The 27,478-nt window shown below is 42.1% G+C and overlaps 1 protein-coding gene across 6 annotated transcripts in view; it reads left to right on the top strand.

Annotated features, from left to right (window-relative positions):
* SCML4 (Scm polycomb group protein like 4) overlaps nucleotides 1-27,478 on the top strand; it is a 122,375-nt gene that overhangs the window by 7,239 nt on the left and 87,658 nt on the right. For 2 of the 6 annotated variants that reach the window (XM_014561559.2, XM_032484638.1), the window contains exon 1: nucleotides 13,819-14,021. The exons of 2 other annotated variants lie outside the window; for them this stretch is intronic. Coding sequence is in view for 1 of the 4 variants with exons in the window: in XM_006187427.3 (XP_006187489.2) it covers nucleotides 14,097-14,181 (85 nt within the window). In the remaining 3 variants the exon portion in view is untranslated. Of the gene's footprint in view, nucleotides 1-13,818; nucleotides 14,182-15,716; nucleotides 15,882-27,478 lie in introns of those variants that run through there. 2 more of the 6 variants (XM_006187427.3, XM_032484639.1) reach the window with 2 other exon arrangements.

Below are 27,478 nucleotides of genomic sequence, written 5' to 3'. Positions count from 1 at the left end.
AATTTAAAAATCCTTTGAACCAAATAAAAATGAAAATACAGTATATCTAATTTGTGGATTGCAGCTAAAGAAGTGCTTAGAGGAAATTTTATAGCATTCAAATGCTTATATTAGAAAAGAAGCAGTGTCTCCAACCAGTAATCTAAGGTTCTACCCTAAGAAACAAGAAAAAGAAGAGCAATTAAACCTAGAACAGGCAGAACAAAGGAAATAATAAAGAGCTTATATCAATAAAATTGAAAAAAAAAAAAAGAAGAAAAACCTTCCTACCTCCCACTCTCCCCACCAGTCCTAAGTCCCTGTGTACATCGTTGGATGCAAACAGAGATGTGTGGAGGAGGAGGAATTCATTCAGTTACACAGGTCAGACTTGTGGATATTAGCTCTCTCCCTCCCAGGAAAAACTAGATGTTACAAATGTTTTTTTTTTTTTAATATTATAAGTTTTCTATGTCATTTCTAAAGCTAACATCTGTTGAGAGCTTGTAACATTCCAGGTATTGTTATAAACACTTTAAATATATTAGTTCATGTAATCCTTACAAGTAACCTATTTTTACCCCCACGTTATAGATGCGGAAACTGAAGCACACACAAGTAATCTGCCAAAGATGACTCACGTAATATGTGATAGAGCCAAGATCTGAATCCAGGCAGTCTGGCCTCAGAGCTCAGATGTAAAGGAGTGTTTTTGCTGGTACCTGTGATCGGGGGGTCCAGGATGGAAAGGGCTGTATTTGTTCCCCCTGCATCTAGCACAGTGTCTGGCAAACAAAGCTCTGGATAAGGGTTAGTTGGCTGGTTTATAACTTGAGACCATTTTAGAATAAAAATGGAAATCATCTTGGCCTATTAGAGAGGTGACTTCAAAGTTGCTAAGAGACTAGTTCTTAAATGTTTTCTCCCCCTAGAATAAATGATAATTATGTGATATCATAGAGGTGTTAGCTAAGGCTACAGTGGTAATCACTTTGCAGTATATAAATACATCAAACCAACATGTTGTACATCTTAAATGTACACAATGTTATAAATCAGTTATGTCTCACACACAAAAAAGGTGATGACTACAATGCTACACTTTATTTATAAACCTATTTATAAGTTACTGATGCTGGTCAATACAGATGACCTTTCGCTTTATATTGTGTGATGTGATATGATGGGTGGAGGGAGGGAGATGTTGTCTTTGGGGTTTGAGCAGATAGATGGAGAGAGAGGTTTCTCTGATAACATCACAAAAGTCATGGAAGAGAGCAAACAATTCAATCTCTAGAATCTTCGTATCCTTTCTCTGAGTTAACTGACATTACTCCCACTCTCAGGGGCCCGGAGGAGGAGGAGGAGGAGCGGAGGCTCAGATGGCTCCCCCTTCACTGCCTTCAGGTCTTAACACACCTTCACCTCCAGGAGACTTTCTCTGCTACTCTAATTTTAATTACAGCCCTTCCTCCTTACTGCAACCCTGACCGTCTCTATCCCCCTTCCTTGCTTAAATGTTCCTCTTTGTCACTCATTACCATTTAACATGTACATATTTTATTTATTTATCTTGCTTATTGTTTGTCTCTTTGCAGTAGAAAGTAAGCTCCATGAGGCTAGAGATTTTGGTCAGTTTGTTAAACTGAGCCTAGAATAGTGCCTGGTACACTGAAGGCATTACATATTTGTTGAATGAATGAATGAGTAAAGATTCCCTGTCATTTCACTTACTATAAATTAGGGGAAGGACATTCAGAAGTTAGGAATCTGTGAGAATCTGTATGCAAGACAGCTCAAAAGGTGCCTATTTTGTATGTCTATGATGTCTGGGTGCTAGGTGCATAGTGGGTCACATCGTTTATCCCAGATCAGGACCCAAAAAGTCTCTGCTTTCAAGGAACCCTCTGTCACTCATTCAGATGTTCACAAATGTTCAGAAAATTAGTATTTCTCATTCATTCATTTATCATTTAACAAACATTTATTGAGTGCCCACTGTGTGCCGGGCATTGTTCTATACACTACATTGCTCATTGGATCTCTCCAAGAAAAAAAATCCAGTATCCAACTAGAAAGCAATGGTAAGTATTTTCATAAAGTATCTGTAATAACAGACATTTTTAATTATGATTTAAATAAGGCAGTGTAATTAGGTTTATATTAAAAAATTTTTTGTTTTTAATTTTTACTTTATAGTTGAATTTTATTACGTATTTTTAAAAATGCCCACTCTTTGTAGGTGAAAAAAATCATGCTCATAGTATTTGTGAGCTCCTCCACTCTTAGAGATAGAAGATCAATGTTTTTTTTTCTATAAAAATGAGCATGCTTAAATTTTTTATTTAATTGATTTTATGTATAAATGTATCTATCTTTTGAGAAACAGATTAAAAAGGCCAAATAATTCTATAAGATGTATATCAAAAATAGTTGTCTCCTGTCCCTACTCTCTAAAGACAACCATAGTTTTAGCTCTTCCTTCTGATATTTGCTTAGATTTCTAATTGCTTTGCATGTATTGCCCTTTCTTGATTATTTTTTGTTTTTGATATAGTCTGTTGATCTTTTACTTTGGAAGATGAAGGTGTAGCTTGAAGAACTCATCCCACCTTTTCCTCCTTCCATCCTCCCAATAAAGTTATGGCATAATTTTTAGTGAAACCAATACTTAGTGATAATATTGTTTTGAAAATGTATATATTATTTAGAATTGAATCATATAATGTACTACAGTTATTTTTTTCTTTATCTTTCTCTCTCTCCTGTTGGGTTAATAATTCTCCCTCTCTTTTTTTGTTTGCTTGATTTTTTAGTGCTTATCACAAATTTATCCCCAAATTATCCATCAGCACTAGAACACTTTCATTATATTTATGCAGTTCCTTACCACCTAGTTTTTTCTTTGGAGACATCCCTCCAGGATGGGCAACTCACTAGGTCCATTGATTATCTGTTATTCTGGAATTTCCCCTCACCCTTATTCTGGAATGAATCACTCCTACCAACTGCCCCTGATGATTTGTCCATCTTCAGACACTCCTGAACCAAGAGCTTTAGAGGACACTAGGGAGGAATTGAAGATGGGCCAGACCTGACATCATGCTTTCTTTACCACCCCTCCTGTTTGTTGCATGGGGCAAAAGGCTGAATGGTCACCTCTGGGACTCTGGAGGGCCACAAGCTCTGCCCAAGTGGTGGTAAGCCAGCGCCAACTGTGCCCTGTTATTTGTGGGGAGAAATTTACAGAGTCCCTACTGCTCATTCAATAATGGTGAGGTTAGTCTGGGACGTGTTGGGCTATGATACTGGTTGGAATAAGATTAAAGCCAATCAGCTTGCCCTAGCACTGTGTACAGTGCTTATGTAAGGAGCCAGCTATGACTTGAGAGGTAATGTAATCACAGCCCTACTAGGCAGGGCTGTGGCAACCCTAGGGCAATCAGGGACTTGATAAAGAATTGATCTACGTCAAGAAAATGCTTCCATGAATGGCTATTGTAAATAGTGCTGCTATGAACATTGGGGTGCATGTATCTTTTCAAGTTAGAGTTCCCTCCAGGTATATGCCCAGGAGTGGGATTGCTGGATCATACAGAAGGGATAAATTGGGAGTTCAAGATGTGCAGATACCAACTACTATATATAAAACAGATAAACAACAATTTTATACCATATAGCACAGGGAACTATATTCAATATCTTGAGTAACCTATAATGAAAAAGAATATGAAAACAAATATATGTATGTATATGTACGACTGAAACATTATGCTGTACACCAGAAACTGATACAACATTGTAAACCGACTATATTTCAATACCAAAAAAAAAAAAAAAAAGAAAAGAAAAGAAAGAAGAAAAATGAACAACAAAAAAAGAAAATGCTAGGGAATATACCCTTCCAAGGTTGAAAGACCCTTCACTTCATAATTCCTGAAGAATGGGCTGTCATAGTGCCTGGTATTAAACCAGGCAAGAGCCACAGGCTACCAGTGACTTCTGGGTGATCTGTCCCCAGTAGTAAACCTGATAAGTATCATAAACAAAGAAGAATATCAGGGAAAACACCCATCGTTATGGGGTAGGGAAACCAAAACCTTGAACTCATGGGATGTGGATGGGAGCACATTAGGCCTATGAATTTCTGGACATCCAGGGTTGGGGACCACAATGCCCAGAAGCTGGTCACCCAGAACTCACAACTGGCAATCTAACCCTCAAACACCCCAAGACACCTACTCCATAAAGCTACTCCCTTGTTCAGGATATACACGTTCATAAGCCCAGGCAGAAGTAGAAGGGTGCAGTTCCTGGAACATTGTGATACTTCCTGATGGTTCCATACCATCACCTCTCAATGCACATCCAGAGTGGGCTCTGATAGTGGGTAAAGAATAGCAGCCTGCCTCGAATTCTACCTACTGGATACATGAGTCATGTATGGATGTTCAGAGGCTCCGTGAGAGAAAGGAGATGGGGAGAGAAATTGAGACTGGGAGTCAAGAACCCAGGATAAGCTTCAGAACAGCGTTTGGATATACAGTTCCCAATGTATGAAGGGACAAAGGGCATAGTAGAGATTGGACATATGTTGCTGTAAGAATGGTGGCTTTGAGAAATGTGATGCTCCAAAACTTCATGGCCTTAGATCATATCCCAGCTGAAAAGGGAGAAAAACTTGATATTGTGGGGAAGACTGGCATTTGTATTCCAGACAACTTCCCAAATACATAGAATTTAGCGAGACATACATATAAGGAAATGGCTAAATTTAGGCAGACTCTAACTGAGCCCTGGGATATGTGGTCCTGATTCTCAGTTGGTTTTTTTTTGGTTTTTTTTTTTTTTTAGAAAATGAGAGCTTATGTAATACTATGTATGTTATGCTTTGCTTTGTATAAATTGGTTGTATTAAAATACTGATTGACAGATGTCATCACCTGTTTGAGGAGTCATCACACCTATCTGGGCCATCAAGAGTTATTAGTAGGAAAGCTACTCCCATCCCTGACCAAAGAGATGGATGATGATACATTCTGTGCTGCTTTAGAGGCCCAGAGACAGTGGGGGTGCCCCACGTTGTTGGCAGGCCCTGTGGGTATAGTCTTGTGATGTGGTTAGAGGTTTAGTATTTGAAAACTGGACTTAACCTGAAGTGTTACCTAAAATGTAGTTTTATCAGTTAAGATGTTGACGATGTGACCTCTGGATGGGTAAGGGATAAAGCTCTAAGAATAAGGTGACAGGGCCCCCCTGACCTGCAGCACTCATCTCTGTGCCAGCTCCAAACCCATCTGTCTGTCTATTTAGAGTGCTTCTCCTGCTAAAGTATTTTCAAATGAGACAGCAACAATATTCCAATTAACATACTTTTCCAAAACAGCATGGTGTCTTAAAAAGATGTATGAATCTGCCTTAAGAAATTTATTCTGTTTCTAAAGTACATCTTAAAGCACAGGAACAAAAATTGCTGCAATCAAAATTTACTTAAGAATATTCATGTCAGCAAAATTGTCTAGGAAGCTCCAAAACCCTTGTTTCCCCAGAAGACATTCAAATACAACCTAAAACTGGCTGAAATAAACTTGCAGGAGGGTGAAGCCAGGAGGGACATGCATCTCACTTCTGTGGACCCTTTAAGAGGCGTCAGCCTGCCATGAGTCTCCTACACTGATCCCTTGGTTTCTTCTTATTTTTCTTCCGTTAGCTTTTTTTTTTCTATTATCTTGAAGATTTCCTTGACAGTATCCTTTGATCTTTTGATTAAAATTGCTATTTCTACTCTCATATTTTTAATTCCAAGGATTCTCTTTTATCCTGTTAATCATGCCTTTTTTTTTTTAAATAGCAACCCATTCTCATGTTATTGATGCAATATGTTGTATTATGTCTTCCAGGACATTAATCATCATTTTTTTAATGCTTTTTTTTTTCTCCCTGTATTTTGTCTGTTTTTTTTTTTTTTTTTTCCAGATTCCTTTTCTTCCTTTTTGTTGGTTTTGGTTTCTGTCATTCATGGCTCAGATTTAGTGAGGTCCTTAAAATGTGACTGGAAGCTCTTTTTGTATGAGCAGCCTTGTCACCAGTGAGAGTCGCTGAAGAGGGATCTTGGTGGGCCATCCACGTGAACCCCACCTGACAGTGTGTGTACATCTTTCCTCCCTCCCATGTCCTGCCTGAGGGTCTCAGCCTCACTACGAACAGTCTGGAAGCTGAGTTTGGGTTGGTGCTGTGGGTCCCACTTTAAGGATATGAATTTTCTCTGAATCTTGTTTTGTACTTGTTGGGCCTGTGTCCTAGAGAACAGAGTAAGGTTTCGTTTGGTCAGGTTGAGGGGCCGTCACCAGCAGCACAGGGGTGGGAAGGGGGTGGGGGCTTCATGTTCTTATTCCCCCCGTCACTTCCACTTTTGGAGATTCCTGAAGCCTCAGTTTCAGAGGCTTTCTTGGTGTGAACTGTGTGCTTCCTGGGATCCCCTACTTCAGAAAAAAAGGTCAGACTTCTTGGGTCCACCAGGTCAGTTCCCTCTTGACCATCTGCTTTGCAGCTTCTATAATTTTGTTGCTTTTATCCCCTTTTTCTTCTGTTTCTCATTGTGTTCCCTTGTTACAGCCATTCATTCATTCATTCCAGGCACTATTCTAGAAGCTTGACATTATAGCTATTCTAACCCACTTAATCCTCACAATAATACTGCCGTCCCCAATTTACAGATGAGCGAAGCTAAATAAAGCACAGAGTGGCTGAGTTTCTTGACCACAGACACAGATGTGGTGAAGCCAGAATCCCTGCTCTGAGCCACTGAGCTTCACATAAAATTTGTACATTTGTTGTTAAATTTCCTTTTCATTTTAGTTTTTGCTATTCCCATCTCCTTTAGTGTTCATATGAACATAACTGGGCTACACTCCTTCCCACAAACCAGAAGAAGATGGGAATCCCTCTCTGGAGAGTCCCCCAAACTACAGGTTTTGTTCTCAGTCCAGAGGGCATTCCTGGTCTCAGTCACTGGAAGGTCAGTAAAGGGCCCACTTCTAGATGGTGCTGCCATGACCTGTTGCTGCCAAAAGCAGGTAGTCCCTGAGTCCCCACAGCATCCCCTGCTCACCAGCCCCTTCAGTTCCCACCTGGTCATTTTCCTGAGGCTTGCACGCAGCCCACACATGGTTCAAGAGGAGAGAACTGAGCCTCCCACCCATTCCCTGCAGGCAGGGCCTGGCCTGTATCTCCCATCCCACAACCCTCCCCCCACCCCCATGCACATACATACACACACATCTGAGGAGTGAACCATGCAGCTAGATTATCGCAGTAGTCCACAACACTTCTCTCAAAGTGTGAGCTATCACTCTAAAGTAGCTTGTTTGGCGAGTACCAATTCCAGCCAAGCCTTCTCCAGAAGATCCCTCTCCTTTGCTAAAGCGACACAGCTGAATATACACCCAACTTACATGACTAGTCCCTTTGTCAGCTGGCTACCTTTCTGCCCCTTAAATTCCCAATTTTCACATCCCAGGGAAGTCCAGAGTCCTCCTCGTTATGGCTTAACAGTTAACTACTTCCTTGGGTTTAACAGTTTCTGAATCCGTTTGTCTTGGCCCCCTGGCTTCTCATGTGCTATCTTGGTTTCATTTGCATCGACCCAGGATGCAAAACTCAGCCTCTTTACCAGTTTCTACAAGAACTTCAACCACATCAAGCACTTCATAGTTTCTGTGGTCTTTCCTGAAGATCGTGTCTGAGAGTGCTGTAGGGGTGAGGGTCACAAGCGCAGCGCTCAGCATCCTACCATCTCTCCATCCCCCGCGCTCTTCTCTTCTCCAGATCTCCCCCTCCCTACCTTCTACTAGTCAATTGCTTCTTGCTGATTATGGTCCTTTAGCACTCATTCCTTTTCCTTTTTGCCAAGAGCACCACAATTATTCAGATATCCAGCCCTCCCCAGGCAGCTCCTGTGCCTGGGGGAAAGCAGAGTCCTACCTCCACCGGCTCCAAAGGTGGATTTAAGCCCATCAGCATATGCCAGCGGCTGTCATTGGTTCAGGGATGGGGCGTGGCCCAGTTCCATCCAATGAGATGGAGGGATGTTGGCAGGATGCTCTAGGAAAGAAGCTTCCTAGCTCCTCTGTGGAAAGTACCTGGAGAAGTTGTCCCCTGTGTTGAATGTGAATGGGGAAGTAGGTGGCCTGGAAGCAAGTGGCAGCAATATTGTGACCATGAGGGAAGCCAGGCATAGGATGATTGAGACCAGCTCTTTGGTCATATCATGAGTTAGGTCAGCATCACCTAAAGCTCACTGGACTCTCTGCCAGTGAATGCTGTTTATTTTTAAGCCAGTCTGACTTATTTTTACTTCTGCTTGCAACCTTACTTCCCTCTTCCTTCCTCTTGGCCCCAGAGCCAGTTTTCTGGGTTCAGCTTCTAACTGGGGTTGGCTTATCAAAGACATGGCCCACACAAAAGTTGGTTATCCTTATAGAGAATTCACCAACCAGTTGCATTTTGTTCACCATCCAGCTGCTTTTTAGTATAAAGACATTGGAAACTTTCAGACTATATCATCTGCTTTCAGATTCAAGTTCTGTTTCAAGGACAATGGTTGTATTCTTGCCTTTTGGTAACTAAAGGGCCCATCTTGGAGATCTCCCCTCAAATAAAGGGGGAAGGAGCTTCAGGTGATCAATGAATTTATTCTAGAAACTGAAGCTGCAGGCAACCTCCAACAGGCTATTCTCTAAATGATGTTTTTAAAATGCAGAGTTTCTCTTAAATGGGCCCCTGCTATGTCCTTCCTACTTTACACACATGTACACACACACACACACATATCTTTCTGTATATGATGGGCCCAGAAGCAGTAACTATTAGCAACTAAATTGCATACACTCCTTACTTTATTTGAAGTCTCTTTTTCTATCTCTTTGGAGTGCACATACAGTCCTGGCTGAGGCTCAGCTTCTCCAATTCTAGGAGCTTCTCAGCACTCCAAGGTTGATTTCTCATATTTACCTTGGGGAAAATATTTTAGGAGGTGAAAGGAAACCTAGCAAATAGCCAAAAGTGCTTGGAGTTCACCTGTATGAAATTTTTTTTTCACCTGTATGAATTTTGAATAAAAATTTATCAGTTTCAAACAAACATGGCTCAGTGCAGAAGTGATCTCAAGGGGTTAGCATTTTTAAGAGCATAAAGGAGGAGGGACTTAGGAAATGGAAGTCATCCTTGCAGTTTTTTTTTTTTTTTCTAATGACAGATATTCAAAGTCAATCACATTTTTGGAGAAAAGGAATCAGGTCTAAAGGCCTGTACTCATGTTGATTAAGATTAGATCACTTCTTTAACCCCTAGTTTCTTTTGTTCATTAGGCAATAGTTATTTGTTGATTTCCTACTACAGACCAGATACATGTTGGGAATTCAGTGGAGAGCAAGACTGGTTTCCTGGCAGCTTGGACTCTGCAGCCTAGTGACCAAAGAAAAAGGCCTGTCTGCTGTCCCCTTCAGCTGTCCTGGCTGTCAGCACATGCCCTCACTGTACGAACTCTGTTACCAGACACTGCCCCTGAGATGAGGGTCTCCGGGCTAGCTACCACCAAAACTGCCAGACCTTGAGACAAATATTTCCACTCAGTCAATCCCTGAATATCAGCCAGGGCCACAGGCCCAGAGCCACAAAGACAGGAGGCCTCATTTGAAAGGAACCATGTTTTAGGCCCAGGAGAATTTGAATGAGTCACTTTTTCCTTGGATGGGAGTGATTTCCACTTCATTCGATCACCTTCCCCTTTCCCCAACCCCCTGTGTCTTTAGCACGTGGCTTTACTAAAACAAGACTGAGTTTTATCAAGTCTGAAAGGACCCCACAGACTGTGGGAGTTCTTGGGTATGGAAGAATGGGGAGTCTGTCCCCTGTTTGTGTTTGTGCTGAGTGCGCTGTGTGGGCTCAAAGATATTAGGTGATTGTGAAGCCCAGGGTGACTTGAGCGAGTTGGGGGATAGTCTTCAAGTTTGAAGCACTGGCTAAGGCTGTGGCTGAATGTAGCCCACAACTGTCAGGCAAAGGATTTATTTTTATTTCATTGATGAAAAAGAAATTTGACACAAGATTTGTGAGAATTATAAGCAGATATATTTGTAGATATGAGGAAAAATTGTCACCAATCAATTAATTCACATAATTTGTTATTATCACAGAAAGCAGAAAATATAAAGAAAGCTTAAGAAGATAGAAATTACTCATAATTCTATCACCAAGGGATCATCACTGTTACCATAGCTCCAGTATTTTTGCGAATCATTTTTTTTTCCAAAAGAAGAGTGTATTCTGCATATTCTTTTGTAACCTGCAATTTTTTTTAATCAACTATATATTGAGAACATTTTTTTCATGTCTTGGTCTTCTATAGCATCCTTTTCAGTGGTTACTTTGTATATTCTATAGTGTGGATATATGATACATTAACTTAAATAATCTCTTTTTATTGGCTATTGAGGATGTTTCCTGTTTGTCTTCACTCCAAAGAACAGTTTTGCTTTTAATTTGGAAAGATCGCTGCTTGTGTAGTTTAAAGTAAGATCTGTCCCTGTGGAGGGCAGGGCTTTGGGTTGAAGAAGTGGCTGGCTGGGGAGGAGGTCTGGGTCTACTGATTATTTACCTTTCTTGTCTGACTAATCAGGTTAACAATGAGCTGCCTTGATTTCCCTGCTGGCAAAATGTGATCATAAGCCTCATACCTTCCATAACCCTGAAACTTCTCAAACTTTCAGGAACATTTAGAGAAGAGCCTGTGTTGAATGATGTGAAAGCAACATCATGGGGCCTCTTAAGTGTGGGAGACTTATCTCCTTTCTCCACTTCAGGATAGGAATCTTGGCCTTTAAAACTTCCCTATTTTTTCTCCATGCTCTCCCTGCCCTCTCCTGCCTCCTCTCCCCCCACCACCCAACACACGCCTTCATCCCAGATTGACAGTCCAAAGCGCTTAGTTTGCCAGTCTTATTCTAATGAAAAAGAGGGTTCTTTTGGCCCCTTACTCATGGCCATAGCCACAACCACAACTGAGTTTTCCTCCAATCCAAAGCATCGCCCAGCAGATGAAGCAATACATTGGACAGTAGAATGTCAAGACCATGAGAGATCACAAAGATAATCTAGTCCCCTACTCCCCATGTTATAGAAGGGGAGTAATTTGACCAATGTCATTGGGTTAATGGCGGAGCTGGAACAATGGACTGCGCCAGGAATCATTGTGGCCAAACAATTAATTACTGTGTTTTAGGGACAGAGTGCTGGGTCAGTCCTGCATCCAACACTTCTGAGCTGTGTGACCTTGGGAAACTTATTTAACATCCCCAAGTCTCAGTTTCCTTATCTGTAAAATGGGGATGATACTCATAATACTTATTTCATATCATTGTTGTAAATGAGATCACATATGAAAAGGGCTGGCATATAATATTTCCATAATAAATGTTGGCTTTTATTATGAGAACAAGGATTCTTTTTTTCTGTAGCACTGACTCCCTTGTTCAGGACACAACTCTCTCCACTTGATGTTTGTGTTGAAACCACAACCCTTTACCAGCAGCTGACAGTGGGATTACTCTTCAAATGGAGGCTACTCTAAGTAGGTTTGTGTTTGGGATGCCCCCAAATTAACCTGCTCCCTCTGGCCGCCTCTTGCTAACCACCAACCCAGTACCATTTGTGTGGAAAGTGTGGAGCGTGCTGCCTGTGGTCTGAGACAGAAATGTAACCACAGTGCCAAAGAAAATTAACAACGTGGCACAGCCTAAGCATCCTGATTGTAGCCCAGGGATGTATAAGACCTGGAGATACATTAGCTCAGAAGGGCCCCCTTTTTCCTTAACGGACCCCGTAGCTTGTATGCAGCCACCCCACCAAATTTCTTTTCTCTTTTATGTTTAACTTAAATTTTTCTTAGAATTAAAAAAATTGAGGATTTTTAAAAACATGAATTTAGTTTCTTAAGGCCCATAGTCCTGATTGCATAAAGACAGAAATCCTAGTAAGATTATCTATCATCTATTTTTTTTAAGCAAGTCAGGTTAGTTCATTTCCATTTTAAGCCTCTTGTGTGATTGACCTGTGATGCCAATGCCTGCATCCCAGACACACCTGATTTAAGGATGGGCCACCACCATAGCGCATGTGGGAGGAGGTGAGGCAGTGTGGACCCTGAGTATCAGAATCACAGACTCTGACAGAGCTGGGTAGGAAATCCAACAACTCCTTTATTTAGGGGCAGATCCTGCCAAACCTTTTTCTTCTTTTACAGAATTTGGAAAATATTTTTGATTATTTAAGAAATATTTATTTGATTTATCTGAAGAAACATTTTAAAGTGAAGACTGGTCTAGCATCTCAGCCCACTCAAGGTGCTTCGCTGAGTGAAGTGTGGGATTGTGTTCAAGGCCCCGGGCATCAGTACAACCAACGTGGCTGCAACAGAGATGCTGGCCAAACTGAAATCATCCATTGCGTTGTTTTCTTTCCTCCTCCTCTTCCTCCCCCTCTCTCCTCTTCCTCCTCCTCCTTTAATGAAATCAACTTATAGTGAATGAGCAAAATGAAAAACTACCAAACTTGCCTTTGTTTTGTTATATACAAAACAACAAAATCAGATGATTAAATGAACTAATACAGTGAATTTACTTCTTGCTTAATAAGTACAATTTAATTTTTGATTTCAAAAATTTTAATTTTTCTCTGTGTTTATAATTCAAAGAGAGGGATTTCTTATTTCTTTCTCATGCGACTCTGTATATATATTCAGAAAAACCTCAAGTTGTAATTTAGGTTTTTTTCACTCTCAGTAACTGTCCAAGTTACATTAGCCCTGGTTGATGTTTAGTTCTGGCTAAACTTGCTTGTTGCTCATCCCCAGGAGTAAGCCTTCGGATAAACGGATGTTTCCTCTTGTAGGAAATACTTGGGAATAATATGCCAGAATGGGGTGAATGAAATGGGCAATTGGGAGCCTTGCTCCACTTTACAAAAAGAAGAAGACAAAGTCTCTTTCCTAGTATAAATTGATTTGCCACAGAGAACACAATAGGGCGTGGAGGATGAATAGCAGCCCCTTTCCCGTGTGAAGACCACTCCACCCCATGCAGGCCCCGACGGTGTTTTCGAATATAAACCGTGTTCATGCCTCTGCACTTACACACAGATGTGGGGCCCACTTCAGGGCCCCGTTTTAATGAACTGACCACATGTGTTGTACGCAGTTGTTGAGTCAATACATATGACCATGGTGTGCTTACCCATATAGACACACTCCTCTGGCAAATATACAGTCTGTCCTGAACAACAATGCCATTAGAATCTTTCTCTTTGTTTTATTTGTCCAAAGTCAAACATTCACTCCTTTAGATCACCAGTATATTATAAGCCCGGTGCTGGCCCACACTGCTGCAGGACTGGGACAAAGAGATGATGTTACAGTCTGGTTTCTATGGCAACAGAGGAGGGGTAATGAAAACCGAAATGTTGGAAACACCCATTCTGACAATTGTGACATAATTCAGGTTATTACAAGGACGTAACTACCAAAGAAGCAGAAATGTCATTACCTTGCAGCTCGCGTCGGCAAAAAGCTACACTGCACATTTCTCTTAGTTGGGCTGCTGAGAGGAAGGAAACACGAAACACACACACACTCACACACACGCGCGCACGCACCTCGTTTTCTGCATGTAAAATGTGTGTGTTCTTTAAAAGCCAGTGGTTGGCTGGTTTTCCGGACATGATGTGGTTGAAGCTGTCATCGTAATGGAAATTCATTGCTGTAGCTATGGTAAATCGAGTTTTCTGCCTGTGCTGAATGCATTAGTCTAATGAGATGTTTGCAGCCGGAGAGCAGGGCTGCTGGAGACTAACTGTGAGCTACTAACACACGGGTGGAAGATTAGCTTTTGCAATACTCGGTTTGCATGTACTGAAAGTCATCTGTCTTCTGAGTCAACATTCCCGGCCTGGTAAAGAACCTGATCAGGGCTCTGGTGAACAAGCCGTAGGTAAGGGAGATGCACAATTGGAGGGTGTGCCGTTGACATGGGATCCTTTTTTTTTTTTTTTTTTTCACTGTCAGCATGACATGTTACCTGTTTCTGGGCTGCAAACGTATCTCTATAGCAATGCACGAGTGTCCTGCATTAAATCCACTGAGGCTGGCAGGTAAACTTTAGTCCTTCCCACTCAAAATACAACATTTGATTTCTTAACCAGATTTTAGACGGGGAGATGTAGTATAGAATTGTATAGTTTATCAATTTGGGGTACATACGCTACTCTTTGACTCTGCATTTGAATATGTAGAAAGTTATTTTTCCCCCAAATGTGAACTCAAATAATTGGTTAGCTTTTTTTTTTTTTTTGGCATAATGATTTCACTTTGCTTTGTTTCGTTTTTTAAATTTAAAAAAATTGTAGTATGTCTTGGGGTAAAAATATTTACCTAAAATTTAATTTTTACAATTGATGTGAACATGCAAGAGAGGTTTTTTTAATTGAATTTATTTTTTATATACCAGATGGAGTATTTTGTGTGTCTCTGTGCTCGATTTTCCTAATTTACCAGGATAGATGAGAATACTATTTATTGCTAGTTGCTGGTCTTAGTTTTGGGAAAGATACCCAGGTGACTGTGGAGTATCAGGAGCAGTTTTCCCAAGTTCAAGTACAGAGAGTCACCTCCTTCCCAGGTGGGCATTATATGACTCGAACCCAGTGTCATGAAGCTTCCTTTCCAGGTTGCCTGCTAAACAGGACAGCACAGTGGATGAGAGTGAGGTACCGGCTGCAAGAAAGTCATTTGACCGATGGTTGAGGCGCTAAGTCAAAGTTCTTTCCCCTCCTTGTAACAGTGAAGGAGAGGGGGCTCATGGTGTTGTCTCTCGGTGCTGTGACAGTACTCGAGAGGGTCAGACAATCAGTAGCTTCCTGAGAAAGTGGCTTTTTGGTTGGTCTCAGAAACTGTGGTATCTGAGACAGTAATCCAGGCACTTCTGAATCCAGATGTTTGTTGTATACTCTGTTATACTGTTTTTCTTCCTTTTTAACCAGAGCGACCATTTTTGAAGAGTGAAAAACATAGTTGCTTTTTTTGTTTTTCTTGACTCTTTTTTTTTTCCAATAAAATAGGATATTTGGAGTGAAAGCATAAAAATAACTGAAGGAATTTACAGTGTGGAAAAGTAAACTACCTAGGAGTGCAGTGTTCGTGTGGAGCAGTTTTTGGTGTGTTGTTTGGTAGAACTAGCCTGAAAAAATGGGCCGGGGATTTGAGCAACAGCAGCTCAGTAAAGATTACCTAGAAAAGCAATAGTGATCATCTACACTCAAGTAAGTGTACGTGTAGAACCTTCAGTTTTAGGAAAGTTGCTTGGTGGCTTCACAGTCTTTATCTTTTAAGTACATTTGTGACAGATATTTTTATTTTCTTCAACTCTGTAAATTGCATATGTGGTAAGGCTCTATAATATTTTGGTAAATTTATATCTGCTTGATTTGTGGAATTACAAGAAAAATGCAAATCTCACAAACACCGGGTTCTTTTATGTTTAACATGCTTAAATTTCTTCCCTGTGCCACTGAAATTACTTTTATTTTGCTACCAAAACCTACCCCCCAAAACAACAACAACAAAACTAACAAGTAAATGAACAATAATAGAAAGAAAAGAAAACAATAAGAGAAACAAGAGAAAATTGCTCTCCGTCATTTATTTGCTTTTGGTGGTGTGTTTTCGAGGCAAGTGAAACCAGCAGAAGCAGTTTCACTTTCTGGTTCTTGGTTTCTGGGGGCTGGGGTTGTGGGGGCTTCTCCAGCATCAGTAAGACAAGCAGACCAGCAGCTAGAGAACAAGCCAACCTCAGGTACTGCCTCTGCTGTAAGAACTTTATATTGAAGATTCAAAAAAGTAATGAGTTTTTAAATGTGAAATAATGTTTGCTTGTTATAAAAATTCACGCGATCGCCCAAAGTACAAAGATAGAATTTAAAAAAATATCTTAAGCTTTAAATGATGTGAAAAATCACAAGCAGATTGCGTTAAACCTCTCATATTGTGGTGGCTTTTATGTATTTTTTTCAATCTCAATTTTGGATCTTAAATACTTCAACAAGTTTCAGGAAACATTGCTGAAGTTCCCTTAACACAAAACTAGGAATGCTGAGAAATAACCTTTACGTTCATTTAGGGAGTTCAATTTTAGAGTGTTCTGTAGGTCTGTTTACAGTTTGGGGTGGCGGGAGGACACATCACACACATTCACTCCCCCTGAAGACACCTTGGAGCCAATTCTGGGATCCGGCAGAGGTGGGGAGGAGCGCGAACTCGCTCCCCGGTCCAGGCAGAGCTCGGCGGCGGCGGCGGCGGCGGCGGCGGCGGCGGGGGGGACGCGGCTTCTCCGAGTCTGTACCCCTGGAAGCCACAGCATCACTCTCACTCCAGGTGGCCCGTTCCACACGTCCTGGAGAGAGCAGGAGACATTGCCTCTGGTCGGGCTGGGGGCTTCAGAGTCCAAGCACCTCCAGTTTCATTCCGTGCTGCTGAGTCTTACACGCTTTTATTCAGGGATGGTGTGGGAGAGAAGGGAAAGGAGGTGAGGGAAGGCTCTTTTCCAACCAAATTATCAAAGGGCATAAAATTCGGTGTAACATTTTGGAGATGAAGTCTGGAAAGCAGTCCCTTTTGGTGTGAGCTCACGTGCTTCTGAATTTTGGTGGGCAAATCTGGCATTTCTAGGAGAGAGCTTTGTTTAAATGCCTCCTTGGACATCTCACTTCTTAATCTTGCAATCTCCCGAAAGGCTAGTTTGAGGTTTACACGTTTTTAATGTTTTTGTTGCCTTCAAAGGCAGACAGGTGAGGAGAGGCAAGGGGGATTAGAAACAGCTCCTGGGAGAAAAATCAAATGGTTTGGTACGTATATAATGTAACAGAAGCCACCACTGTGTCTGGTAAATTACTCTAAATTTTAATTAATGAGTCACAAAAGCCACACCAGAAGCTTTAAAAATTACCCCTTTATCAATAAGGTGATAATTAACTTTCTCTGGAATTAGCAATTCTCTCAGCCCCGGGCAGTATGCAGCCTAGTAAGTTGTCTGGAATCTTGCCAATTTTTAACAATTGGTCTTTTGGCAAACCGACTGGATTTTAATTCAAACGTCTATTGTGACATTTTCCAATGTGGTTCAGAGACCATTAGGATCACCCAAATTGTGGTAAAATTTCTGAGGCTGAAAGCTTTGCTCAAAGTGTTTGGATTGTGTTTCAATCTGTCTCTTTCGTCGTATTCCTTTTCTACCTTTTCTCCCCAAACCTCTATTTGCAAGAACGCCACATGCTAGTCTCTGCTATAAATCTCTGCTATAAATCGCTGTGGCGAATCCTGCATTTGTTGGTACGTACAGACCAAGTTTGAGTGTTTGGCTGCAAGCCCACGAGTTTCTAAGTGTTTGTCATTGTTATTGCATTCATCTCTGTTTCAGTTCTGGCAAGGGTTCATTCCTTAATATTTCTGCAAACTCTCACCCGCATTGTCAGATGCTAACATTTAGATTGATGCTTGAAGGAAAGGAGCTGCAGGCCAGTTTGGACGTGCTTACAGGCTGTTTGAAATTTGGTTTATTCTGACCTATCAATGTCTGAGGAGGTACAGGAGTACTGGGCATTTGAGAGCAGCCTGCTCCACAACACCTTCTCCCTACTGCCAACACACCTACTCCCCTGTGTTGCTAGTCGCTGGTAGGTGACATTTGGAGGCAGCTTAAGGAGGGACACTGCTCTTTGGCCATAGTGGCTTGCTCTTTGGCCATAGTGGCTGGCTGGAAGTCAAGTGGCGATGGGTGCAAATCACTCCTTCAGAAGTCAGATTTCTCTCTCCATCCTCTGGGTTCTTCAGATATTGGCATTGGTAGGCTGTTGCTTCTCTCAGCCAAGAGACCTGGCTAGGACCTGATGCTGGAGACAAAGCTTCCTGCCAGGTTAAACTGGCCCTTCTGACACAGTCTAGAACATCCCTGCCTTTAGGAGAGTGGGCTGGAGATGAGCAGTCAGCAGGATTTGTGCATTCTGGAATAAATCAGCATTTTTCAATCAGAAGAGGTACTTGGCCACCACTGAGGAGATAAAACACCTCTTCCTTCTTGCAGTGATTACTTTGTGGACTACCATTTTAGGACAGGAATGGACTTTGCATTAGACTGAAAAGTCATTCCACTGAGTCTGTGTGACACCTTGGCATAATGGGAGTGTATTCTGAAATCCATACACTGGATTCCCAGGGGTTGCTATTGTTACAGTTTGACCAGTTATGTTTTATAGAGAATCTGGTGGCACCAAACCATACGAACTCCTCTTTATTCTCTCACCAACTCAGACACGGCCTACCCTAAATTTTTATTTGTGGGGAGTCATACATGCATTTCCTTTTCAGCAGCCGCATTTATTGATCAGATAGATGGAACTTGGTCCCGGTGTTGCTGCTTTTTAAGGAGGATTGGCACTCCTTTGAGCCCTTTGAGGAAGGGACTGGGCTGAGGAGTGGTGGCCTTTCTGTCTCCATAAAGCATTCAATACAGAAGCAGAGGAGTGGAGTTGGCTGCTGTGAGAAAATTAATGTGCCAGGGAAAAATAGCATCAATGCTGTGCTTTGAAAGGTGGTGACATTGTCTGGTTAGCCCTGTGATGGTGACTCAACTTTTGGGAGCTGAATATTTGGTAACAAAAGCCTTTGCCCTTTTTCTGTCCCTGTGCTGACCATCCTAGAGCAAAAGCCGTAATTCTTTCAAAACAGAAACAATGACTTGAAATTCATCCTGAAGAAACATGCAGCCTTTCGTGAAGATGGGCTTTAAATTTGGGAGCAAATGCTCATGTGGGCAGAGCAAAAAGTTATGCTGGTTGGGTCCCAGTCCAGCCTAGGGAAAATGGCACTGGACAAAGAGGTACCAAGATAAAACCCAGAGGAGAGACCTATTCTATCCCCCTTCCAGTGAGGACTTCCAGTGAGCTTAGTCCACCCGCCTTCCATCATTTCGCCTCCTGTAATCCCCTGGTGCTGTTTGAAAGGCTTCAGTAATAGTCAACAGTAGCATATGGCTGTCAGCTCACAGACCTTGGGCCGTTTTCTTTTGGACTAAAGGCAAAATTTCTGTGTTCCCTTTCATATTTGTTCACAAGTCATCCTGGGACATCACCCTTCTGATGAGAAAACCAGGGTTGAACACCAAGGAGTGTGTTTTTCCCTGCTGTCGGGAGCCAGGCCCTGAGCCCTCTCACCCGGCTGATGTTAACACTCACAGTGACCATGTGTGGATGTAACCTTGGATGCAGTCTTTGAGGTGGCCTGAGGCTGGCCTCAGGATTTGAATCCTATTTTGATAGGGCTTTGGAAAAGAAGAATTGAAGAGAAAAACCCAAGGTGAAAACCAACTTTGGAGCGTTCATGCTTTTTGTTTTGAAGCCGGGATTTGGAGGTTGTATTATGTAATCAATTCCTTTGGGCCTGTTTCTAAACTATTACAAGTCAATAGAAATCATTCTCATTCTTTGGACCTTCCAGAAAAGAGGCTGACCTCTTTCCTTCACAGTCCTTTAGGATTTAGCACCCTCACTATTGGGAAATTATGGTGATGTCAAGCCTTGATCATACAATTAGCTTTTAAGATATGCTATTTTTCCCACAATGAATAACTCAAAAATGTTTTGTGAAGCATTGGGTTGATTGATCAGTAAAGAACTCCATTGTGGGAATAGAATTCTATCATGTTTCAGTCCTAAGAAACCTGTGGTCACTGATTTGGTTCATGCTATTGCCATTGCATCCTATGCTGGGGGACTTTGCCATGAGATTTGCGGGTCAATACAATAGCCATCAGTGCTTTCCCCTTCTATGAGAATGCCCCCTTTCAGGTCAAAAGATGCTCAAGGGTATTTGATGATATCACTTTAAAAACTTCATTTGGAAAATGCTTCAGGTGGAAAGCTGTAGAAAGCTTTAAATCTTGGTGCACAAATTACAAACAAAGCATAGAAACAGTGAAAAAAAAACAAAACTCAACAGGCTCTAATGCCTGAGATCACCACCCACAGTGTGAAAAAATACCCCTGTATTGAGTGTTTGTAATGTAATTAATAGCAAGCATTTAGCATAAATAATGAGGACAAATTGTGTGGTGGGGCTGTGTTGGTGCCTGAGGTGGAAATAGTTAATTGGTCCCACAGTGAGAACCTGTACAACTCTGCATTGTGTTAATGAGACCAGGTGAATATAAGCTCTCTAGGGAATTGAAGGTAAACATTCAGGTTGGGGTGCAATGTGTGTGACAGTGTGAGGGCCAAAGATATGTGCTGGTATAGTGGACTGGTCCTTTCTTTCTATTGCCCTTTTTTTAGAGGTCACTTGGCATGAACCTAATAGAGAATAAAGGACCTAAAAGTTCTCTGATAGCAGAGGAAGGGAAAAGCACATTCAGAAAAGTTTGTCTCTTACACATGTTTCCTTGGAAGCAGCCCAAATCTGCTAGGGTCAAGTAAAGAGAAATTGAGTTCTTACTACTTGGCTTGAAACCGGAATAGTGTGGAATAAATGGGAAGTATAGTCATTTTTAAAAAATCTATTTCGGTTAGACTACTGCGTTTATGACTATATTTGACATTTTCATGCCTGAGGAAAGAAAGTTCCATGGGACCAAAGATGTAACTGGTCCTTATAGGTTTCTAACAGTGGACAGTGTGGGTTGTATGGCTTCCTGGGCAAAGTTAGGCAGACCCAAGCAGCTCTTTGGTTGAGATTTCCAATATTCTGCTTGTGTACCTGGTAGATGGGTTATCAGTTTCAAGGGGGTTTTCTTTTTCATCTGTGAGAATAGAGATTTGGGACAGGATGAGGAGAATTTATATTGGGACCATGGATTCACTACATCCCAGACCATTTTCCAGCCAGCTCACCTCTCTGTGGAAGCTGGAAGGTTAAAATAATAACCTAAATAATGAGCTTGAGGGGAAATCATCTGACATTTGAAGGGAATAGTTAAAAGTAAAAACCAATTCTCTGTGAAGAGGTCTCTACGTGATTCCCAGATCCTTTGAGTGAATGGGTTTTGACGACCTCCCTCCCAGGGCAAGCCTCAGTCTCTTTTCTAGTGTCCCTCCTCAAGACGCTACCCCTTCCCTTGTTGGAAGCTCTAACTGTTAGCGAGGGAGGTTCGCAGCTTCTTCCTCCAGTAACTTCTTCCTCCTGTGAGGGCCTCCTTTTGTCCTCAGAGCTGTACATAGTAAATCCAAATGGAGCAGCATGGATTTTGAATGGGAAAAGTCTTGTTTCATGGCTACCAATGTGACCCAGGGCAAGTATCATGGCAACTTTGGGCCTCCCTGAACCTCCCTTCCTTATGGGAATTCCTGTGGGTCCCCACAGCTGAGGCCCAGTGCTTTGAATATGGCAAATGCTCAATAAATATTTGTTAAATGGATGAAAAAATGAATGAAGGATTAAATTAATGATAATGCTGGCACAGGCAGAGGCAGCTTTTGTGGAAAGGGCGTATGCACTCTTTGGCGTTATACTTACTGTATTAGATCATAGGCTATAATATTTCAGAAGTTGTTGAGAAGGTTTACTTGGGATAATGTATATAAAGTTCAAAGGAAACAGGATATGGAAACGGGTTTTGTAAACTGTAAAGTGAAATACAAATGGTAATAAACCCGTGTTTCCATTTATTGAGCACCATACGCTCAGGGATGCTGAGGGAAGCACTAAACATGCTTTATCTCATTTTTTTTTTATTTGATCCACAGAGGAAGTCAATATAGGAGGGGCTATTTTTATCTCCATTACATAGATGAGGAAACTGAGGCTTATGTTAACTTGCCTTGGGTCACATGGCCATATGAAGTCTGCTGAGTCTTTCCTTCAGTTTTGAAAAGCTGACGAGGCGTCCGTGTCTTTTCACCTGTGAGGGCTGAAGAGAAAGAGCTCCTTCATGCTTTAGAGCTAGCTCCTTCTGCTCGGCCGGGCTGGGCTGTTCCCAGGTCCAGCAGGTTCCAGAAAGGAAATGATTCCCTGGTGTTTCCACTGGGAAAGGCATTTTTGATCCACAGCAAACTTCTCTTAAAGCAGTGGACTCTGAGGCCTGTTGGACTCAACCCTCATTTTTATTACAAATATTTTTTAATGCCCTGTTTACAATTCTGAAGTGAATTTCCCAGATAATCTAACCCACCCACACCCATGATTTAAGAAAAATCAGCATGATGTCATAACCGAGATACGAAGAAGAATGAAGGCAATGTAATTCGTAACTACTTCCAGTGCAGGCGCCCCACTCTGGATGCCACGTGGAGTGATCAGGTGCTTGCCGTCCGCTACCTCTGCTGCAGCCCCAAACAGGCATGTGGTATTGAGGACTCAGACAACATGAGCTCATGCTGCTTCCAGTGACATGATTCTCCAAAATGGTAAACAACTCTTGCAATTCTGAGCAAAACAGAGAACAGTCTTCCCTTGACTTATGTACTAGTTGCATTCCTGGAAAGTATTATAGCTGAACAGAATTACATTATGTTTATACATAAAATGAAGTTAGTTCTAGGTTCAGAAAAACGAGGTCTTCACTTACGTGACTGTGTGGTGAGACAGTGCTTTATTATGTGGGACAGCTCCGTGCACCCAGCATCCCTGGCCTCTGCCCTCTAAGTATAGTAATGCTCACCCTGCCCCCAGCATTGGACCAGGTAAAACCATCTCCAACGCATTTCCAAAATGCCCCTCTATAGGGGTGTCATCACCACCTCTGAACACCTGTGGATCACAGTGTGCCAACCTGCCATGCATTTTACTCTCTCGACCTCCCCAAACACCTGATTAATTATGGCTAAGAAAAAGAATGGTGCTGTTTTGCCAGCTCCCTACATGATTACTAGGCAGAGCTATTCTCAAATATCATGGCAGGAATTTGGGGGTAACTTTGACATTTGAAGAAGATACTTGCTAGAAAATGTCCTCCAAAAACTGCAGCTTTAAGCCGCGTGAGAAGGCCCCTTCGATCATGTCTCATTCTCCTCCTTCAGATTATGCATAGGTTTTATCACAAATACAGTGAAAATACTTTTGTAAAATCTTCACTATCCTCTGGGTTTGCTTAAAAACATTAACACTTACTGAGTAAAGAAAGTAAGGCTTTTTACTAGGTATCCACACGACAGCCCTGGAAAGTATCATCATTCCACTTTACAGACAAAACCCATGAGAGTCAGTGAATTTAAGCAACTGGCTCAAGGTTACCCAGTAAGTGATATAAGTGGTCTCAAAGCCAGGCATTCAAACCGATGCCTTTTCTCCAGTGTGACCTGGCTCCTGCCCTAGTTCTAGACGCATGGTGCACTTCTATCCATGATGTGGAAACCCCGTGCCTGAGGACTTTCTCCTTGTTCAGTACGTGAGAATAGGGTGAAGTAATAAAGATGGCTGCAGACTCTTTGACATTCCTTCCGTGGGACTGAGGCTTCCCTCCCCCTAACTCTGGGCTGTCCTAAGTGACTTGCTTGGCTCATGGGTTGTGGTGAAAGTGATGTTCCAGGACAAATACAAGGAGCCTTGCAGTTCAACCCAGGACTCTCAGAATGCCTGCCCTTGGAACCCAGAGCCACCACGTAAGAAGTGTGGCTGCCCCACAGCTGCCAGGCCATGAGAAGGCAAAGCTCCGTGGAGAGGCCCTGGAGGATCAAACACCAAGGGGAGAAAGAAGGAGGCAGGAAAGACAGAGACACTAGACATGTGAGTGAAGAAACCACCTTGGAAGTGACTCCTCCTGTCCTAGCCTCTCCAGCTGATGCCACAAGGATCAGATACAAACCGCCCAGTCCAGCCTTTTCTGAACTTCTGACCCACAAAATGGTGAGACCTACATAATAAGTCACAAAGTTTGGCATAGGTTTAAATGTAGCAGCTGATAACTGGAAAACACAGTAATGGCATTCTTTCTGTTGGATTGTGGATTGTGGATTATTTTTGATGCCTAAGAGAAAAGAATTTTCCACTTGAAAAGAGGATATAATTCACTATAAAATATAGTTGATCTCCATTTACTAGGGACTGAAATGAGAAATAGAAGTTTTGTTTTATATACAGCTACCATCAGAAGTTTTCAAGAGAACTATTATTTTAATAAGTGTATATTTAATTTCATGGTTAGCCTATATATTTATATTTTTGGCAAAAATACTTGGTTTAAATTTGTGAATATGACAAAGTTGCCTTTTAAAATGCATTTATTTAAATAGGCTATTTAAAATTTAGTAGCTATCAAGTAAATATGGTACAGAAGGTGTATTAGGGTTCTTAAGAGAAACATAACCAATGGGATAGATAGATAGAGTATAGATAGAGATTTATTATAAGGAATTGGCTCACATGATTATGGAGGTTGAGAAGTCCTAAGATCTATGGTCAGCAAGCTGGACCCAGGAGAGCTAGTGGTATAGTTCCCATCTAAAAGGTGTCAGATTCCAGACCCAAGAAGAGTTGATGTTTTAGTTCAAGTCTGAAGGCAGGAAAAAAACTACTGTCTCAGCTCAAAGGCCATCAGGCAAGAGCAAGAGGAGTTCCCTCTTACTCAGCCTTTTTTGTTCTATTCAGGCCTTCACCGGATTGGATGAGCCCTACCCACATTAGAGAGGGCAAATCTGCTCTACTCAGTCTGCAGACTCATAGATACACTCAGAATAATGTTTGACCAAATATCTGGTTACCCCATGGTCCAGTCAAGTTGACACATAAAATTAACCATCATAGGAGGTGTTCAGACATGACAAATATTGCTAAGGTTGTAGCTAAGGATCTGAAGTTTGGTAAGCAATGCTTTGTGCCCTAGGCTTCCCCTGTCTCTGGTCTGAGGATTTGGAGCTGAAATCCTCAGTTCACCTGTAGAGACTGTGATTGTATGAATCCTTCCCAAAATGTCTCCTGGAAAAGTTATTCTTTGGCTTTCAGAGCAGCTTTTAGAGAGTGTCCCTGTTGGTGACTCTACCTCTGGGGAGGTTTGAGCCACACCGTGGACTTCTGGCTGCCTTTCTGGGAGTGGCCATTCCCAGTGATGTGCAGCTGGCCGCCAGGCTTGCTGTCAGCCTTCAGGCTGCCCACAGTTGTGCAGCTGCCATTCAGTCTTCCTGCCAGCTCCTGCACAAGATCATATGTCACAGCAAACTTGGCCTTCTGGGGAGAGAATGTCTGCCCTGGAAGTCAGGGCTGCTGGACACCCTGTCTCAATATGTTATGTGAAGTCTGTCTCAGGGTGACGAGGAGCTCAGATGTGATGTATGTGATGTGACATCAGAGGCGCTATGATAAGTCCATGTCTCACGACCATGAAGGCAGCTGGACATTTTCATGTCCCCCTCTGGGCCCTGCTTGTTTAGATGATGCTTTGGCACTATCATTTTCACTTACTAACTGTCCCCTCTCTGTGACCAAACCGCCCTCAGAAGTGGGATAAAAAGTCTTTAGGGCAGCGGTTTTATCTCTTTGGCCTCTTTGACTTAAAGGGTCAATGTGGAACAGAGAACCTGCAGTGGGCACCTCAGTGGGACTGAAGAAGACACACCTTTTTCTCCAGGCGGGTCCCTTTTGACTGGGGGCATTCTGGGCAGCCCTCACTTGCACAAAGTGCTGCAAATCAGCAGAACCTGTAATCATCCTCACCCTGTCTTCAGCATCAGAGAGAGGGATGGAACTTCCACCCCATGTAATGACGAATCCTGTTTGGATTAGAGAGAGGAGTAGGCTGGGCTGATTCACAAGTAATACGAGGAACAACCAGAAGCACGAAATACAACAAAGAAAACAAGCAAGTTCACAAAAACAAGTTGTACTTGTTTTGATTATATATTTATTGGATGAAAACAGCAGTGATTTGTTACTAAAGAAGCAAATGTATTCATAGTGCCTGTGTTGGTCTCCTTGGGCTGCCATAATGAAATACCAGAGACTGGGTGGTTTAAACAACAGAAATTTATTTTCTCACCATCCTGGAGACTTGAAGTCCAAGATCAAGTGTTAGTGGTTTCACTTCTCCTGAGGCTTCTCTCCTTGGCTTATAAATGGCTACCTTCTTGCTATGTCCTCACATGGCCTTTCCTCTGTGCGTTGAGTATCCCTGGTGTCTCTCCTTCTTCTTATAAGGACAGTGGTCCTATTGGATCAGGGTCCACTCTTATGACCTCATTTAATCTTAATTACCTCTTTAAAAGCCCTTTCTCCAAATGCAATCACATTGGGGGTTAAGCCTTCCAACATACGAATTTTGGGGGTACACAGTTCAGTGCACAACAGTGCTTCGTCTGACCGTTTTCATCTATTTCCTGTAACTATCAATGGTAAATGTGCCTCATAATGGTCTCTTATGGCTTAGCAAACACCTACAATTCTTTGAATTTTAGATCAGTCACATATCTGCTATATCCGCTCCAGATGGCCAAGGGACCTACTTTATAAATGTTCCAACTCTCCCTTCACGGCAGAGGAGGTGGTCTGATGTCTCCAAATCTTTTTAAAATGGCAACTGGAACCTCCTGCTCTCTCCTCCCTGCCGAGCAGTGCAAGTTCACAAAGTTCCTAAAATTGATGGAACTCAACAAGGAGGGTTGTACTGATAGCGCCCCAGAGTTTATGCTTGTGGACACAGTTCCCACTGTGCATCCTACCTCTCCCAGTAGGACTTCCTAAGATGCTTGTGCACCAGTTTGGTGGGGGAGTCTTGAGGATCCAGATTCTATTTGAGTTAAAATTATTAATCTAACGTTCATCCCTTTGACTAGTTTTCTTGAACTCTTCAATATGACAGTTCCCTCTTATTCTTGAAAAATTAACTTGTTGAAAGTGAATAATAATTATTGTGGCCTGAATTTTAACACTGATGTTTGGATGCATTGTGTAGTGGGCAACAAGCTTCGTTGTGAAGAGACAAATGCACCCTTGCTGCAGGGTCTAGGACAGTAGCAGGGTTAGGATAAAAATCCTGCATTATTGAATCCCAGACCAGAGCCACTGTCAGCGTTAGCCTGTAAAGTTTTCCTAGAATCCCTGATTTCAGGAAGGGCAATATATGATAAGAATAGAGGTGGAGAACTTTGAAAATACATTGCTACAACATATAACTCAAGCACTCTCCTCACTCACATTTGATGGTATGAATTGGCTTTGACTGGCCTGCCATGTTTTGGTTGATGTCCAGGCATTGAGAGAAAGAACTGGGACAGCTGCCTTGCCTGAGGGCCAGGGGTTTTCCTGGGGACTTTTTGGGTGACTTTATTTATCCGCTTACCACCTGATGCCCCAACTGAAGATTTCCTGATGTGGCAGGCAGGGAGTGGAGTGAGAATGAGTACCCAGCCCAGGAGCAGCCTTTGTGTTAACTGCCCCTTTCCCAGACCACATGAGCCTCAAGCCTGATATAGAGCTCCT

Source organism: Camelus ferus, chromosome 8, assembly GCF_009834535.1.
Source record: "Camelus ferus isolate YT-003-E chromosome 8, BCGSAC_Cfer_1.0, whole genome shotgun sequence".
Classification (NCBI taxonomy): domain Eukaryota; kingdom Metazoa; phylum Chordata; class Mammalia; order Artiodactyla; family Camelidae; genus Camelus; species Camelus ferus.
This window is presented reverse-complemented; position numbering and strand designations above follow the sequence as displayed.